At 41.2% G+C, this 14735-nt stretch overlaps 1 protein-coding gene across 2 annotated transcripts in view; it reads left to right on the top strand.

The window, feature by feature from the left end:
- HSD17B4 (hydroxysteroid 17-beta dehydrogenase 4) overlaps positions 1-13193 on the top strand; it is a 264853-nt gene extending 251660 nt beyond the window's left edge. For both annotated transcript variants that reach the window (XM_056537370.1, XM_056537371.1), the window contains exons 23-24: positions 9189-9316; positions 12404-13193. In XM_056537370.1, the coding sequence (XP_056393345.1) occupies positions 9189-9316; positions 12404-12493 (218 nt within the window). In that variant the 3' untranslated portion in view covers positions 12494-13193. The remainder of the gene's footprint in view (positions 1-9188; positions 9317-12403) is intronic.
- Positions 13194-14735: the final 1542 nt, after the last annotated feature.

The raw sequence follows: 14735 nt of genomic DNA, 5'->3' as shown, positions 1-14735 counted from the left end.
TATTTTTGGAACACCGAGCTCTCTGCTGAATCACGAGCACAGTGCTTTCTGCTGACATCTCTGTCTATTTTAAGAACTGTTCAGAGTAGGAGAAAATTCCCTTAGCAAACATATGCTGTTCTGGACAGTTCCTAAAATGGACAGAGATGTCAGCAGAAAGCAATGTGCTTGTGATGTCAGCAGAGAGTTCTGTGTTCCAAAAAGAAGCAGTAGCTAATAAGTACTGGAAGGATTAAGATTTTTTAAAAGAAGTAATTTACAAATCTGTTCAAAAAAAAGTTTTCAAACGGAGTACCCCTGACTGAAAAGCTGAGATGCTAAAATGTGTGTCCTGTCATCTAACAAAAACATTATGGAAATACCACTTGATACTGTATTTATTCATATTTAAACAATGAACCTATGTTGTAGAAGTAAATTCTAAATTTAGCAACAATAGAAGGTAGGAATCTTAGGTTGTTTTTTTTCTTTTCTTAATTTACCTTCATTTATTACTCACAACAGATTAAAGTGGTACTACTCTAGGAAAGTAAATAATAAAGCTCCAAAACCACCACACTACCATTAGTATCTGTCCTGTAAACAGTCCTGTCCGATATACACGGCTCCTGTGGTATTCTCTGGCTGATTCGTATTCTTTGCTTCTGTCCTCTTGCAGTCATTGCGGCTCAGCTCAGCCTCCCCGGCTGTCGCGATTGGCTAGCGATCCCTGCCCCAACTTTTCTGCCTAGCCGCTTACAGCTCCCTCCCTGTTCTGAACGGCAGAGAGCTCCAGGGTGTGATAGGCTGATGCCCTTATACCCCCCAGCTATTGGCACTATAGGGATCCTAAATCATCCCTGTCCCATATTGTTCATTGAGCATATAGACTCTGCTGCTCTCTAAAATGTTCCATATGTGACGTTATGGCCCAGATTTATCAATCTGCCTGAAACCCTAATTGTCTGGTTTTTCTCAAAGCAACCAATCACAGCTCAACTTTCACTTTACCGGAGCTTGTTAAGATATGAAAGCTGAGCTGTGATTGGTTCAGATAGATAATTAGGGATTCAGGCAAATTGATAAATCTCCCCATATGTGTGCTACTGCCTGCAGATCTTTGATGCTGCCTTGATGTACATATAAGCCTATGACTGGGGATACTTGCCTGCAGGTGTATCTTATCCCGTTTTGTGTGATACTGTCTCTTTTGAGGTGTGTATCTAATCCACAGACAGCATCACATGATGGAATTACATACATGTACAGTATCACATGATGGAATTACATACATGTACAGTATCACATGATGGAATTACATACATGTACAGTATCACATGATGGGATGTGATACAAGCTTCAGCTGACCAGACACTATCGCCCCCTTCTTTCTATATAGCTCTTGAAGCTCCAGTGATCGCTATGGACAATTGCATTACTTTTGCTTCCCATTGACATATATGGGGAGAGTTAGGTGACTGGATCTTGCTATGGCAGCTGAAGAGAACACGTTATGGAGGGAAAAAATGGCCACAAACAGAAGTGGAAGCTGCCCCATTGCCTCAAAGATGCCTATCCTGTCCTGTGAGGATGCCAAGGCCCTGTTCAGTAATGACTTATCCATGGCCACCTCTAGCAGCAGTTCTGCCCATCAGCACCTAAAGTAACCCCTACCCCCACCACCATTGGGAAATGAGAACAGGTGACCCCCAGCTTTCCCCTCATCCTGGTACATAAGATGATACTGCTGCTCCTCTTGCCATCCCATGTTGCCGCATGCATTGCTCAATGATAAGTCCCTGCAGATGTCATGTCATGATGTCTGCAGAAGATGGCGCATGTCTGAGAAAGGTTTATATGGACGGTAACCTCATTGAAGATTTCCAAAGCATATGCTTAAAGGGGTATTCTGAGTTACACCACATATGCCATATAGACCGCTGTTTTGAGTACAGAGCCCTGAGTCTTTGTTTTGGTGGCATGGTGACTTGTTGGTAGCATGGTGTCTCATTGTCCTTGGAGCTGCCAGAGATACTGAGCACTGACTTGTCTATCCCCAGCTGTTCCATAGAGAGCGAATGGAGTGTCAACGAGCATGTGTGGCGCTGCTTCATTCCAAAAAAATAACAAAACGTGTCAATTACAAAAGGGCTTAAATAACAAAGCATGCTAGACAAACAAAGAAAAGGGATACCAGAGTACCCCTTTAACATAGTGTAAAAACATAACGTGAACATATGGGGAATGTTTTGTTCCCTATGTCAGTACAGAGTTGCAAAACTGCATAACGTTTTTGCACATATTTGTTGTGCAGAGCCGGAGTTTGCGCAGAGATGGAACTCATCCAAAACAATTTGTGCAATTTTGTCACCGGTGCAGGGAATAATAAATTCCCCATGATAATAGGGGATAGAAAGAGATGAAAATATAAACAGATCGTAACCATTATACTGAATTGTCATTATTTCTTTTTCTTTTTCGGTTTGAATGGAAACCACTTATTGTCACAAGCTTTTTTGCCTAAATTGGGCTATTTGAAGAAGTATAGAATTCTGTTTGTATAGCGATCGGTATTTTATACTGCAGCTTTGTGGGGAATTTTATAAGTGTCAGAATCTGAAAATTTATAGTTGACTGTACATTTAATAGTATGTACTGAAAACTGGTTATTTATCTGCTTTCATTATACTTTAACATATAACAATAGAATAAGAAAGAAGTCGGCGACTCACCGGAGCTGATTTTCAAGCAGTTTCTTCTTTATTGGTACTCACATGCATGGGGAGAGAAAAGACGTACAGGGGGTACAGCTGTCTGGCTACGGGACCGTTTCACATGTTCTACATGCTTCGTCTTGCCAGACGAAGCATGTAGAACATGTGAAACGGTCCCGTAGCCAGACAGCTGTACCCCCTGTACGTCTTTTCTCTCCCCATGCATGTGAGTACCAATAAAGAAGAAACGGCTTGAAAATCAGCTCCGGTGAGTCGCCAACTTCTTTCTTATTCTATTGTTATAAGACTACAGTTTCACGTTCAGTCAGAGCACCACCAAGGTTTCACAGAAGCAGCCCAACCAGTTACCCTTTTTCCACGAGTCCTACGATCACAGACTGAGTAGTGCCGATCCACCTGTCTATTTTACCTGTGTGTATACTTTAACATAGCTGAAGTAGTTGAAGCAATCATACTTAAAAAAAAACTAACAACATCTATTATAAGTATTAAAAACAAAAACTGTGATATAGAATCCTATTTATCAAAGCTTTTTCATAAATCTTTATATTGTTCTTAATTTCCACCTGTCTCCATTCAAGAAATTTGGGCAGAAGGGGTGTCCAAAAGCTAATTTTCGTAATTGAATTAATGTTTTTTTGTTTGTTTTTTTTTTTCACCTTTTTTTTTATATCCAAAGCATTTTGCCCATTTTGTGTCTTTTCGATGCAGCGATCATGCATTACAAGCAATTCCATTCTTACGTACCGTATTTTTGGCCGTATAAGACGCACCTTTTCTTCCCCAGGGGGGGGGGGAAAGTTGGTGCGTCTTATACGGCAAATACACTTTAAAACCCAGTCCTATCGCGGCGGTCCCTGCGGCCATCAACGGCCGGGACCCGCGGCTAATACAGGACACCACCGATCGCGGTGATGCCCTGTATTAACCCTTCAGACGCGGCGATCAAAGCTGACCGCTGCGTCTGAAGCGAAAGTGACACTAACCCGGCTGCTCAGTCGGGCTGTTCGGGACCGCCGCGGCGTCCCAAACAGCTTACAGGACACCGGGAGGGACCTTACCTGCCTCCTCGGTGTCCGATCGGGAATGACTGCTCCATGCCTGGATCCCCTGCATGTCCGGCGCTCTCCTTTGTCGTCGTCGCGCACGCCGTCCCGTCATCCAATAGGGGCGGCGTGCGTAGTGACGTGATGGCGGCGACGGAGAGCGAGGATACTGGGCAGCAGAGACATTCCGGAGCGAAGGGGAGACCCCGGGGACGCGACGACAGCAATGGAGGGCGACATCCAGGGCAGCGGTGATGGGTCCGGAGTGGCGGGGACACGTGAATACTACCTCCTATACCAGTGGTCTTCAACCTGCGGACCTCCAGATGTTGCAAAACCACAACTCCTGGCATGCCTGGACAGCCAACGGTAGTTTGGCAAGACCTGGAGGTCCGCAGGTTGAAGATCATTGTCCTATACTTTACATTGTATTTGGGTCAGAATCTTTTTTTTTTTTTTTTTCTAGATTTTCCTCCTTTTAAAATTGGGTGCGTCTTATATGCCGGAGCGTCTTATATGGCGAATACGGTAAATCTATAGATTTAATTTATTTTTCTATATAAATCAATAAGATCAGTGAAGTTTATTTTTTTTCCAGCACCATGTGTGAATCTCTTCTCACGCTTCATTGTCATAGCGGGAACAACTCCACTCTTGACAGGTTGGGAAATGACAGTAGAAGTCTGTTTTATATACAGTACACATATAATGTCTGTCATTATTCCGGGGCCATAAATTTCAGATGGAGCTGCATTTGCTTGCCATAAACTGCTTGGCATAACACATTTCCTGTGCCCTCGGAAATCACTGCTTTCTAGCTCCAAACACTTGATAGCAGTGAAGGTTTACATTTCAGCAGTTTATTTGTCTATATTGCAGTACTGGATGTAAATGAAATAATAATGCAAGGGAATTGGAAGGTGCGAGAAAAATGTCTTGATACCTAAAAGGTTTGGAGGAGGAAATGTTTTTAATAGTTGGGCCATTACCGAAGTTAAAAGCATTTTAAATCAATCTGCCATAGTGTTGGATATGATAATTAGATGGTCAGCTGTGCTGACCTATGGGAGCGAAGGAAAAACAAAACTGAAAGGCACAAAACTCTACAAAGTGATGATCTTTAAATAGTTTTCTTAGTTTTGTATTGTATATATATTAAATGCTTTTTACTAAATAATTGTTGATACTTTCCACGTATTAGTTAAAGGGGTACTCCGGTGAAAACCTTTTTTCTTTTAAATCAACTGGTGGCAGAAAGTTAAACATATTTGTAAATTACTTCTATTAAAAAATCTTAATCCTTCCAGTACTTATTAGCTGCTGAATGCTACAGAGGAAATTCCTTTCTTTTTGGAACACTGATGACATCACGAGCACAGTGCTCTCTGCTGACATCTCTGTCCATTTTAGCAACCGTGCATAGCAGATGTATGCTAAGGGCAGCATGGTGGCTCTGTGGTTAGCACTGCTGCCTTGCAGTGCTGGGGACTTGGGTTCAAATCCCACTAAGGACAACAATAAATAAAGCGTTATTATTATTATAATAACGTCAGCAGAGAGAACTGTGCTCGTGATGTCATCAGAGGGCATTCCAAAAAGAAAATAATTTCCTCTGTAGTATTCAGCAGCTAATAAGTACAGGAAGGATTAAGATTTTTTTAATCGAAGTAATTTACAAATATGTTTAACTTTCTGCCACTAGTTGATTTAAAAGAAAAAATGTTTTCACTGGAGTACCCCTTTAACTACCATATAAAAAGGTCATAGGTAAGTTTGAGCAGGTGGGGCATGTACTTAAAGGGGTATTCCACTGCTAGACATCTTATCCCCTATCCAAAGGATACGGGATAGGATGTCTGATCGCAGGGGTCCCGCTGCTGGGTCCCCCGCCATCTCCCGCAGCACCTGGTTCCTGCAGCCGTGGCCGTGATGTTACAGCCACGCCCCTCATGATGTTACGCCACACCCCCTCCATTCAGGTCTATGGGAGGGGGCATGTCTGCCGACAGACCCCCCTCCCATAGGGGCCTCATGATGGGCATGGCCGTGACATCACGATCACAGCCTCCGTCTCCGAGCTTTCTGAACTGAATGTTCAGAACGCTGGAGCATCGGAGAACCCCTTTAAAGCTTTCAAATGCAGAGCTAGCTAGGGTTGCAGTGTTCTGGAAATGCAGCCCCCGCCAGCAGCACTCCTTGATGCACAGCGCCACTGCCAGTAGCAATGACCTGTTTTCTCTTCCTATAATTCCTAGAGCTTTAAGCTTTTGCCCAGCACCCTGTTAGACCGGGCGAATACTCTTTTAAAGATATTGCCATACAGCGAGCATTAGTGGAATAATTTGCCAGTAACTAGAAAGAACAAAAACTTATATTTTATTTCTATGGAAATAATAAATTGAATGATAATAAAGTTGAAAAAAAACCTATCTCCATTGTATGTGCCTGAAGATGGCTTTGCATAGAAGCGACTGAGAAATCAAAGGGGACAATAATGATTTCTGACAGGTAAGTACTTGTGCAAGACAAAAAAGGACTACAATGATTCATATCGTATTGTGTAACAATTTTTTAGGAGGGCACTGTAATTGATAGTACAGTACTAAGAATTGAAGAGATACAAATGGATGGCAATGTAAAACCTGTTTCTATTAGAAGAGCCTGGTAATTGTATATATGTTCTCCATCTCAAATAATGCCTTTAAATGTAAGAAGTCCCTACTAATATAGTCACACCTTATATACTTAAAGGGGTATTCCAGTAAAAAAAAAAATCATATGAACTGGCTCCAGAAAGTTAAACAGATTTGTAAATTACTTCTATTGAAAAATCTTAATCCTTCCAGCACTTGTCAGCTGTTGAAGTTGAGTTCTTCTTTTCTGTCTGACAACAGTGCTCTCTGCTGACACTTCTGTCTGTCTCAGGAACTGTCCAAAATTGGAGCAAATCCCCATAGCAAACCTCTCCTGCTCTGGACAGTTCCTGAGACAGACAGAGGTGTCAGCAGAGAGCACTGTTGTCAGACAGAAAAGACCAACTTAACTTCAATAGCTGATAAGTACTGTAAGGATTAATATTTTTTAATAGAAGTAATTTACAAATCTGTTTAACTTTCTGAAGCCAGTTGATATGAAAAACAATTTTTTAAACAGTTTTTATCTGGAATACCCCTTTAAAGGCTAATACTACTAAGATTTGACAACAACTCCGAGCTATGAATGGCTAAAGTCTCACTGACTACCCTCCCTAAAGCCTAGTAGATAAATGGATTATTGTTCACAGTACAATTACATAAAATGTGTCACAGTAATTTATAATATTCCCATGTGAAGCTGCAGTCTTCCTTGGGGATAAGCAAGACACAACTGAAATGCTATTTAAAACCCAGGCGGACGCTGCAGTCTCTAATGAAGATGCGCCTGTTGGTCTTGGTGACCTCATACAAGCTCATGGCTGCTTTCCTATATTCTGTCTTCGCAGCTCTTCTGCCTCCGCTCTCTTCTTGGAGTGGTGAAGCTTTGTCATCTCTGTAGAGGACAACATTTTCTACCAATATAGTTCTTCTTGTGCAATGTACTAGAGAGCCACATGAGAACCATACAATCTAAAAGCCATTTTCCCAGTTGTGGTTAAAGGCGTTATCCAGGAAAAAAAAAATTTTTTTACATACAAACTGGCTCCAGAAAGGTAAACAGATTTGTAAATTACTTCTATTAAAAAATCTTAATCCTTTCAGTACTTATGTGCTGCTGAAGTTGAGTGTTCTTTTCTGTCTAAGTGCTCTCTGATGACACCTGTCTCGGCAACTGTCCAGAGTAGAAGCAAATCCCCATAGCAAACCTCTTCTACTCTGTGCAATTCCCTAACAAGCAGAGATGTCAGCAGAGAGCACTGTTGCCAGACAGAAAAGTGACAACTCAACTTTAGCAGCTAATAATTACTGGAAGGATTAATATTTTTAAATAGAAGTAATTTTCAAATCTGTTTAACTCTCTGGAGCCAGTTGATATAAAAAAAATAGTTTTTTCCTGGAATACCCCTTTAATGGTGATATGAAGCATCATCGTTTAATTTTATTTAAAAGCTTCTAGACTTCAATGCAAAATCAGCCTATAGGGCTTTTGCCTACATTGTCCCATTTATTATACTGATGCTTGTGGCAGAGGGGCCGTTTGACCCCTTAAGTCACAAGGACACCCGTTCAAGTGCTTGAAGAGCATGGTGTGTAAGCTGGACACCTCCATTGCATGGTGTAAATCAGTGTGAAAGCTGCATGCATTAAAGCCTATAAGGGGTAATATAACCTTGTTCTTGCACCTATATTTTTTTGCAGAATTTATACCATTTTTTATGGCTACCTTGGCATCTCAGTTATGTATTTGAACCTTGCTCACCAGTTAGACATCTGACATGGTTGATGGTGTAGCTTAGCTGCAGTAAGATTTTTAGGCATATATTTATTTTTTGTGACATTTAAGTTGTAAAATGATTACACAACCTGATTCCTCAAGGTTGGTGGCATAGAAGTCCGCAACGCAAAAAAAGTGCATTCAAAAAGCGTCCCAAATCCGGGCAAAAACCTTTCATCCCCTATCCAAAAGATAGGAGATAAGATGTCTGATCGTGGGGGGCCCGCTGCTGAGACCCCCTGCGATCTCCCTGCAGCACCCGCATTCTATGCGGGTGCTGAATCTCCGGTTTCGGAAACCTCCTGTTTCCGAAACCAGAGATTCAGCGCCTGCATAGAATTTGGGTGCTGCAAGGAGATCGCAGGGGGTCTCAGCAGCGGGGCCCCCGGGATCAGACATCTTATCCCCTATTCTTTGGATAGGGGATAACATGTTTTTGCCTGGAATACCCCTTTAAGGAATGTGGGTGAACTTGATATTGACATGAGGGGAAAAGTGCAAGCTAAAAGAGAGTCAGAAATGTATCATTTGCACCTATTTCTCTCCAATATGTACAGTACTATACATTTTGAAGTATGAGCATATAAGGATAAACACTACATTTAAAAATGGGCTATGCCTGTCTGTGTTCCTGGGGATCTGGCATATGTTCTTTACAGAGTAAGTTTGTTGAGTTCATTTATTAACATCTGTTTGAGTCTGTGTCCTAATAGCGGGTGATTCGATTTGTCATCTTATTGGTCATGATTTAATTTTCATTGTTTTAGACTTTTCCCTTAGTTCTCAGTGTACATGGGTTTTACATTTGGTCATTTAAAAAAAAAAAAAAAAACATATTTATACAACCTAAAAAACTAAAAAATGTTCCCCAAAGTAGACATTTAAAAGAAATCATATATATTCTATAATTTTTTGTATATCCAACCTTGTGACATTCTGTTGTTATAAAGGAATCTTGTTGCATATTAAAGTAATTACTAGTTTTTAAATTTTGACCTTTCTTTACTTGTTTTTGAAGCTATTGACTTAAAGAATGGATCTGGAGAAGTTTACAGTGGGAGTGTTCGTGGCCGTGCTGATACCACATTTACCTTGTCAGACCAAGATTTCATGGATCTTGTTTTGGGAAAACTCAATCCACAAAAAGTAAGAATTCCTTCATATTAGTTTGTTTTGCAGCTTGTAATAATTGCTCTAATGTATATGCACTAATGCATTGCGGACAACAATAATGATGATAATCTTTCAGTGCCAACATATTCTGCAGCACATTACAATACAGAGAGTACATGTATATTAAAAACATTTTTTTTTTAATCTTAGAAGAGTGTGGGCCCTGCTCTTAAAGGGGTTCTCCGGTGCTTAGACATCTTATCCCCTATGCAAAGGATAGGGGATAAGATGCCTGATCGCGGGAGTTCCGCCGCTGGGGACCCCCGGGATCTTGCATGCGGCACCCCATTTGTAATCAGTACCCAGAGCGTGTTCGCTCCAGGTCTGATTACCGACGACCACAAGGCCGGCGACGTGTGACGTCACGCCTCTGCCCCCGTGTGATGTCACGTTCTGCCCCTCAATGCAAGCCTACGGGAGGGGGCATGACAGCTATCACAGCTAGGGGGCGTGGCGTAGCGTGACGTCACGTCCCCAGTGGAGGTTTCCGAAACTGGAGATGCAACCCTGCATACAATGCGGGTGCTGCACGGAAATCGCGGGGGTCCCAGCAGCGGGCCCCCAGTGATCAGACATCTTATCTCCCATCCTTTAGATAGGGGATAAGATGTTTTTGCCCGGAATACCCCTTTAACTTTTGTGCACCAGTTAATTAGAAAACAATTGTTTTCCACTGGAGTACCCCTTTAATACGATCCTACTAATGTTCCACAATTGTTAACCTAGTCCTTTGTACTGTCACACAAGGTAGAAATGAGGTAGGGGGCACATAGTTATAACAGAAATTAGAATATGTAATTATTTTTAGTTAGGAAGTGTCAAACTATTTTAAAGGGAACCGTTCATCCAATGCTTCCCAAACAACAAAGTGTCATCTGGGCAATCCCAGCCTTTTTCTTCCTGTCTCGCTAGGCTTCATTGGCAGGTTTTTTGTATACATAAATGGGGAGAGATCAAGCCCAGTGGGGTAATGGCAGGGGTGTAGCTACAAAAATTGCCCTAGGCCCCCCTACCACCTGACGACCCACTTCCCCAATCCCGAATGACCCCTTTCTCGGCCGCACAAAGATATCAGTGACTACAGCACTGATGGGACAGTCAGGAGAATACACAACAATATAAGTGACTAACAGGCAGGGCCAGACAGACAAAACATAGGCCCAGGCATTTAAGAATAAGCAGCCCATTTTTCTGTTGGGGTCCAACTGCTGGGACCCCCACCAATCACCTAATTACATTTGTTCCAGTTACTTTCCAGCTGTTGTAAAGCTATAACTCCCATCATGTCTGGAGAGCCTCAGGCATTATGAGAGTTGTAATTTAGCAACAGCTGGAGAGCCACAGATTAGGGTACAGCGTGACCCATCATCACTGCGAAAATTACAAATTACTCCAGCTGATGGGACAGTCAGGAGAATACACAATTATATCAGGGACTACAGCTCTGATAGGACAGCCAGGAGAAAACACAATGATATGAATGACCTGAGTGATGTCTTCTCTGTTGACTTTTCTTTTCTTCTCCATCTCGTCCAGACACCAGGACTTCTTCCAGCTCCATCTTCTCTACAGAGCCTTACGCCCTGACGTCATTAGTTCCTCACTTTGTCAGTAGATCTGTATGTCATCCTCTGTATGAAGACAATAATCATTATTATTCTGATAAATATCGTACCCCCGAATATAATACTGCCCACCACTGTGCCTCCTGCATATAATACTGCCACCCACTGTACCGCCTGAATATAAAACTATCATCCACTGTGCCCCCTGAATATAATACTGCCACCTACTGTATCCCCTGATTCTAATATGCCACACACTGTATCCCCTGAATATAAAACTATCATCCACTGTATCTCCTGCATATAATACTACCACCTACTGTACCCCCTGAATCTAATGCTGCCACATGCTGTATCCCCTGAATATAAAACTACCATCCACTGTACCTCCTGCATAAAATACGGCCACCTACTGGACCCCCTGAATATAATACTGCCACCTACTGTACCCCCTGAATAGAATACTGCCACCCACTGTACCCCCTGAATATAATACTGCCTCCTACTGTACCCTCTGAATATAATACTGCCACACTGTGCCCATGAACGTAATACTGCCACCCACTTTGCCCCTGAATATAAACCCTCAAAAATAACCATGCTATATGTTGTACCCTCTGAATATAGCCCTCTGTATCTTCCAAATATAATAATCCCTCCATAATACTAATACTGTTACACACTGTTTCTTCTCAGTTTAGCTGAATCCCACCTGTCCTCCTCCAGACCCCTCTGTCCTCCTCCTGGCTCCTCCTCCTGCTATCCTTGTTGCCTGATTTTCCACTCCAGTCACAATTCATATATAAACCAATGTATAATCCTAGAAAATACTCAGCCAAGTAGAGTATTCACGGCTGCATGACTTTGCAATCTGTTTTCAGATCCATACCAATTAAATGTACAAGACATAAAAAGAAAAGTACAAGCGAGCCAGGGCATAAAGATATAAAATGCAATGGCATTATCTTCATACCACTGACTCAGCACTGAAACTTAACATTGCCTTTAAGGCATAAGTATCATAATAGATTGGAAGTCTCAGCGTTCTCAAAAAGCATCAAGGATAAAAAAAAAAAAAATCTCAAGCTGTATATTTACTAATGTGAAGACCTTACTCCATGGAGGAAAACTGCTGTCCCAACACTTATAATGTGTGCTGTCAACTGTAGCATCTGAGATTGTTTTATTTATTTGCAAGGCATTTAATTTAGCGCTTCCTTCTTTGGCTTTTGACAGAATGTGACTGCAAAATTAAGTGTGCATTTATGTCTCCTGGGGAGAAAAGATGGAGATCTCAATGTGTTGCTGATTATACTTCATCTGAGATTCTTCATTTGATGCTGTTTTAGCTTTTTTTTGTTTGTTTGCTTGTTTGTTTTTTTAATCTCATCTTGTCTTATTTTGGAAAAGCTGTGCTTTCCAGGGTGGAGTTCTTGCAGAAAAAAAAAACCCAAAACAAGATGTATCTGATGCATTTTCTCTGTTTTATATTTAGGCATTCTTTGCTGGCAAGCTGAAAGTGAAAGGTAATATCATGCTGAGCCAGAAACTGGAAGTCATACTGAAAGACTACGCTAAGCTATAAGCGTTCTCCCGCAGATGCAGTCGATGCCGTCCTGAGCGTTACACACCATTTGCTATAATCAAGCACTAACAGGAATATGTTCATAGAAACAGGAAAAAAAATTTGCTATAGAATTTGATTCTTCCCCAATTTTTGCACGTTTTTTTTAATATGGATCAATAAAGCTTTCAAGTTTTATCATACAGAAGGGGACTGGAGTGCCGGTTTTTCCTTCAGGGAGAAGTTTTCCTTACTAACAGGAATGCCGTAATGAGAACTGTAACTAATCTTAACAATGGTCATAATTCTGAACTGGTGGCCTGTTTGGACCCCCACCTTTATTACTTGGGATACAAAATTCACCATCGATTCTTTCTTTCGTATAGACTTACATAATGGTTAACTGAGCAAATACCAATAGTGAAAATATTATACTAGGAAATAAACCTATTAACTCTAACAAAGGTGTGGCAGGTTTCTCACAAAAAAAGTGTTCATAGTGTTCTGTGAAGTTGAAAATAATCGCCTTTTTTTTTTTAACCCATTTTTTGTTTTAGTAAGATGGATGACAGCCAATATAGCTACCGTTACTGTTAACCAGTCAGTCTGCTCAGGAATGCAGTGATATAGATGTAGCAGTGCCTAGTTTGTCATTGAAATTAGAGATGAGCGAACTTACAGTAAATTTGATTCGTCACGAATTTCTCGGCTCGGCAGTTGATGACTTTTCCTGCGTAAATTAGTTCAGCCTTCAAGTGCTCCGGTGGGCTGGAAAAGGTGGATACATTCCTAGGAAAGAGTCTCCTAGGACTGTATCCACCTTTTCCAGCCCAACGGAGCACCGGAAAGCTGAACTAATTTATGCAGGAAAAGTCATCAACTGCCGAGCCGAGAAGTTCGTGACGAATCGAATTTACTGTAAGTTCGCTCATCTCTAATTGAAATGTGATGATCTGACATATCTACATTTCTGTGAAAAACCAGAGATAACATTGTAGTATCACCATGAGTTGTGCTGTATGACCAACTTTGCTGCATTGACAAAATCCACTCACTTGCACATGTACACACTCCTTAGTTTATATCACTATATATACTACAAATTTGCTGCTTGTAGGGCTAGAAGAGTTAACATGGTTTCACACATATCTGGCGATCCGGCTCAGTACACTAGCCACAAAAGATGCGACAACGGTGCCACAATTCATGGCAAAGTGCATCATTGTCTATGGTCCGGCTCCCAGTTATTTCTGCATAGCAAGATGCGTTCTCCTGTCCAGTGATACGGCGTTCGAATTGCGGCACCAGATAAATCTGAACTGTTTCATTTAAATGAATGGGATCATTTGGATAATCTGTTTCCCACCGGAACATTTCTACATCGCCAGGGGGCAACTGAGCCGGGTCACTGCATATATGTGACGGCACCCTTGCTGAGCGGCAGACTGTCATCCAGCTTTCCAAGAATTAGATATTACTATAAAATTTGAAATAAAATGTCGCTACGGTAGCCAGATCTACAGAATCCCCTTTATTGATTTGTAAAACTGCTATTGTAAGAGCATTGGAAAACCTTTTCCCTTTTCTTGTCATGTAATAGCTCATTACTTTAATGACATATAGGTGGTCCACTGTCACAATACACTGATCTATGCCATACCTAACATGTATGTAATTATCTGTTTCAATAAAAAGCAATGTTTGATTTAAGTCTGCGCTTGGAGTGTGCACTAAATGCCCAGAGTGCTTGCACGGGCAAAAGTAAGTCTGTTTTCAAGCTCCAGTGAATCACTTTATTAGGTAATGTCATTGTTTTGTTTTTTATTCTCCTTTTGCCATGCAAACCGCATCACAAATATCTTCTACTGCACCGTTAAAGCTGTTCACTCAAAGGATTGTTGTAATGTTTCATTTATTACTGTGTCCTGTGTCTTACATAAAGCCAAAACAGATATTTAATTGTCCTTAAATCATTTTACTTGCCGTATTTAATATGGATTTGGGATAATGTACTGGGATTTCACATGTCATCCAAGGTTACAGAAATGCATTAAATCCTCCTGCGGTACACAGAGCTCGGAAAATGAGGATGAAATCACCGGTGCAGATGTTAAAATAGAGTCCACATGGGTTATTAGAATTCCAACCTTCTTATAAGCTCTGGGCATCATGAAAAGAATTCAGTAACTCAAAACAATATGTAGATAGTGAGTCTGTTTATGCAAAGGCAAATCATTTCTCTGTAATAGAATAATTTAAATAT

This window comes from Hyla sarda, chromosome 1 (assembly GCF_029499605.1).
Source record: "Hyla sarda isolate aHylSar1 chromosome 1, aHylSar1.hap1, whole genome shotgun sequence".
NCBI lineage: Eukaryota > Metazoa > Chordata > Amphibia > Anura > Hylidae > Hyla > Hyla sarda.
Note: the sequence above shows the minus strand (reverse complement) of the source record. Positions and strands in the feature narration are given on the sequence as shown.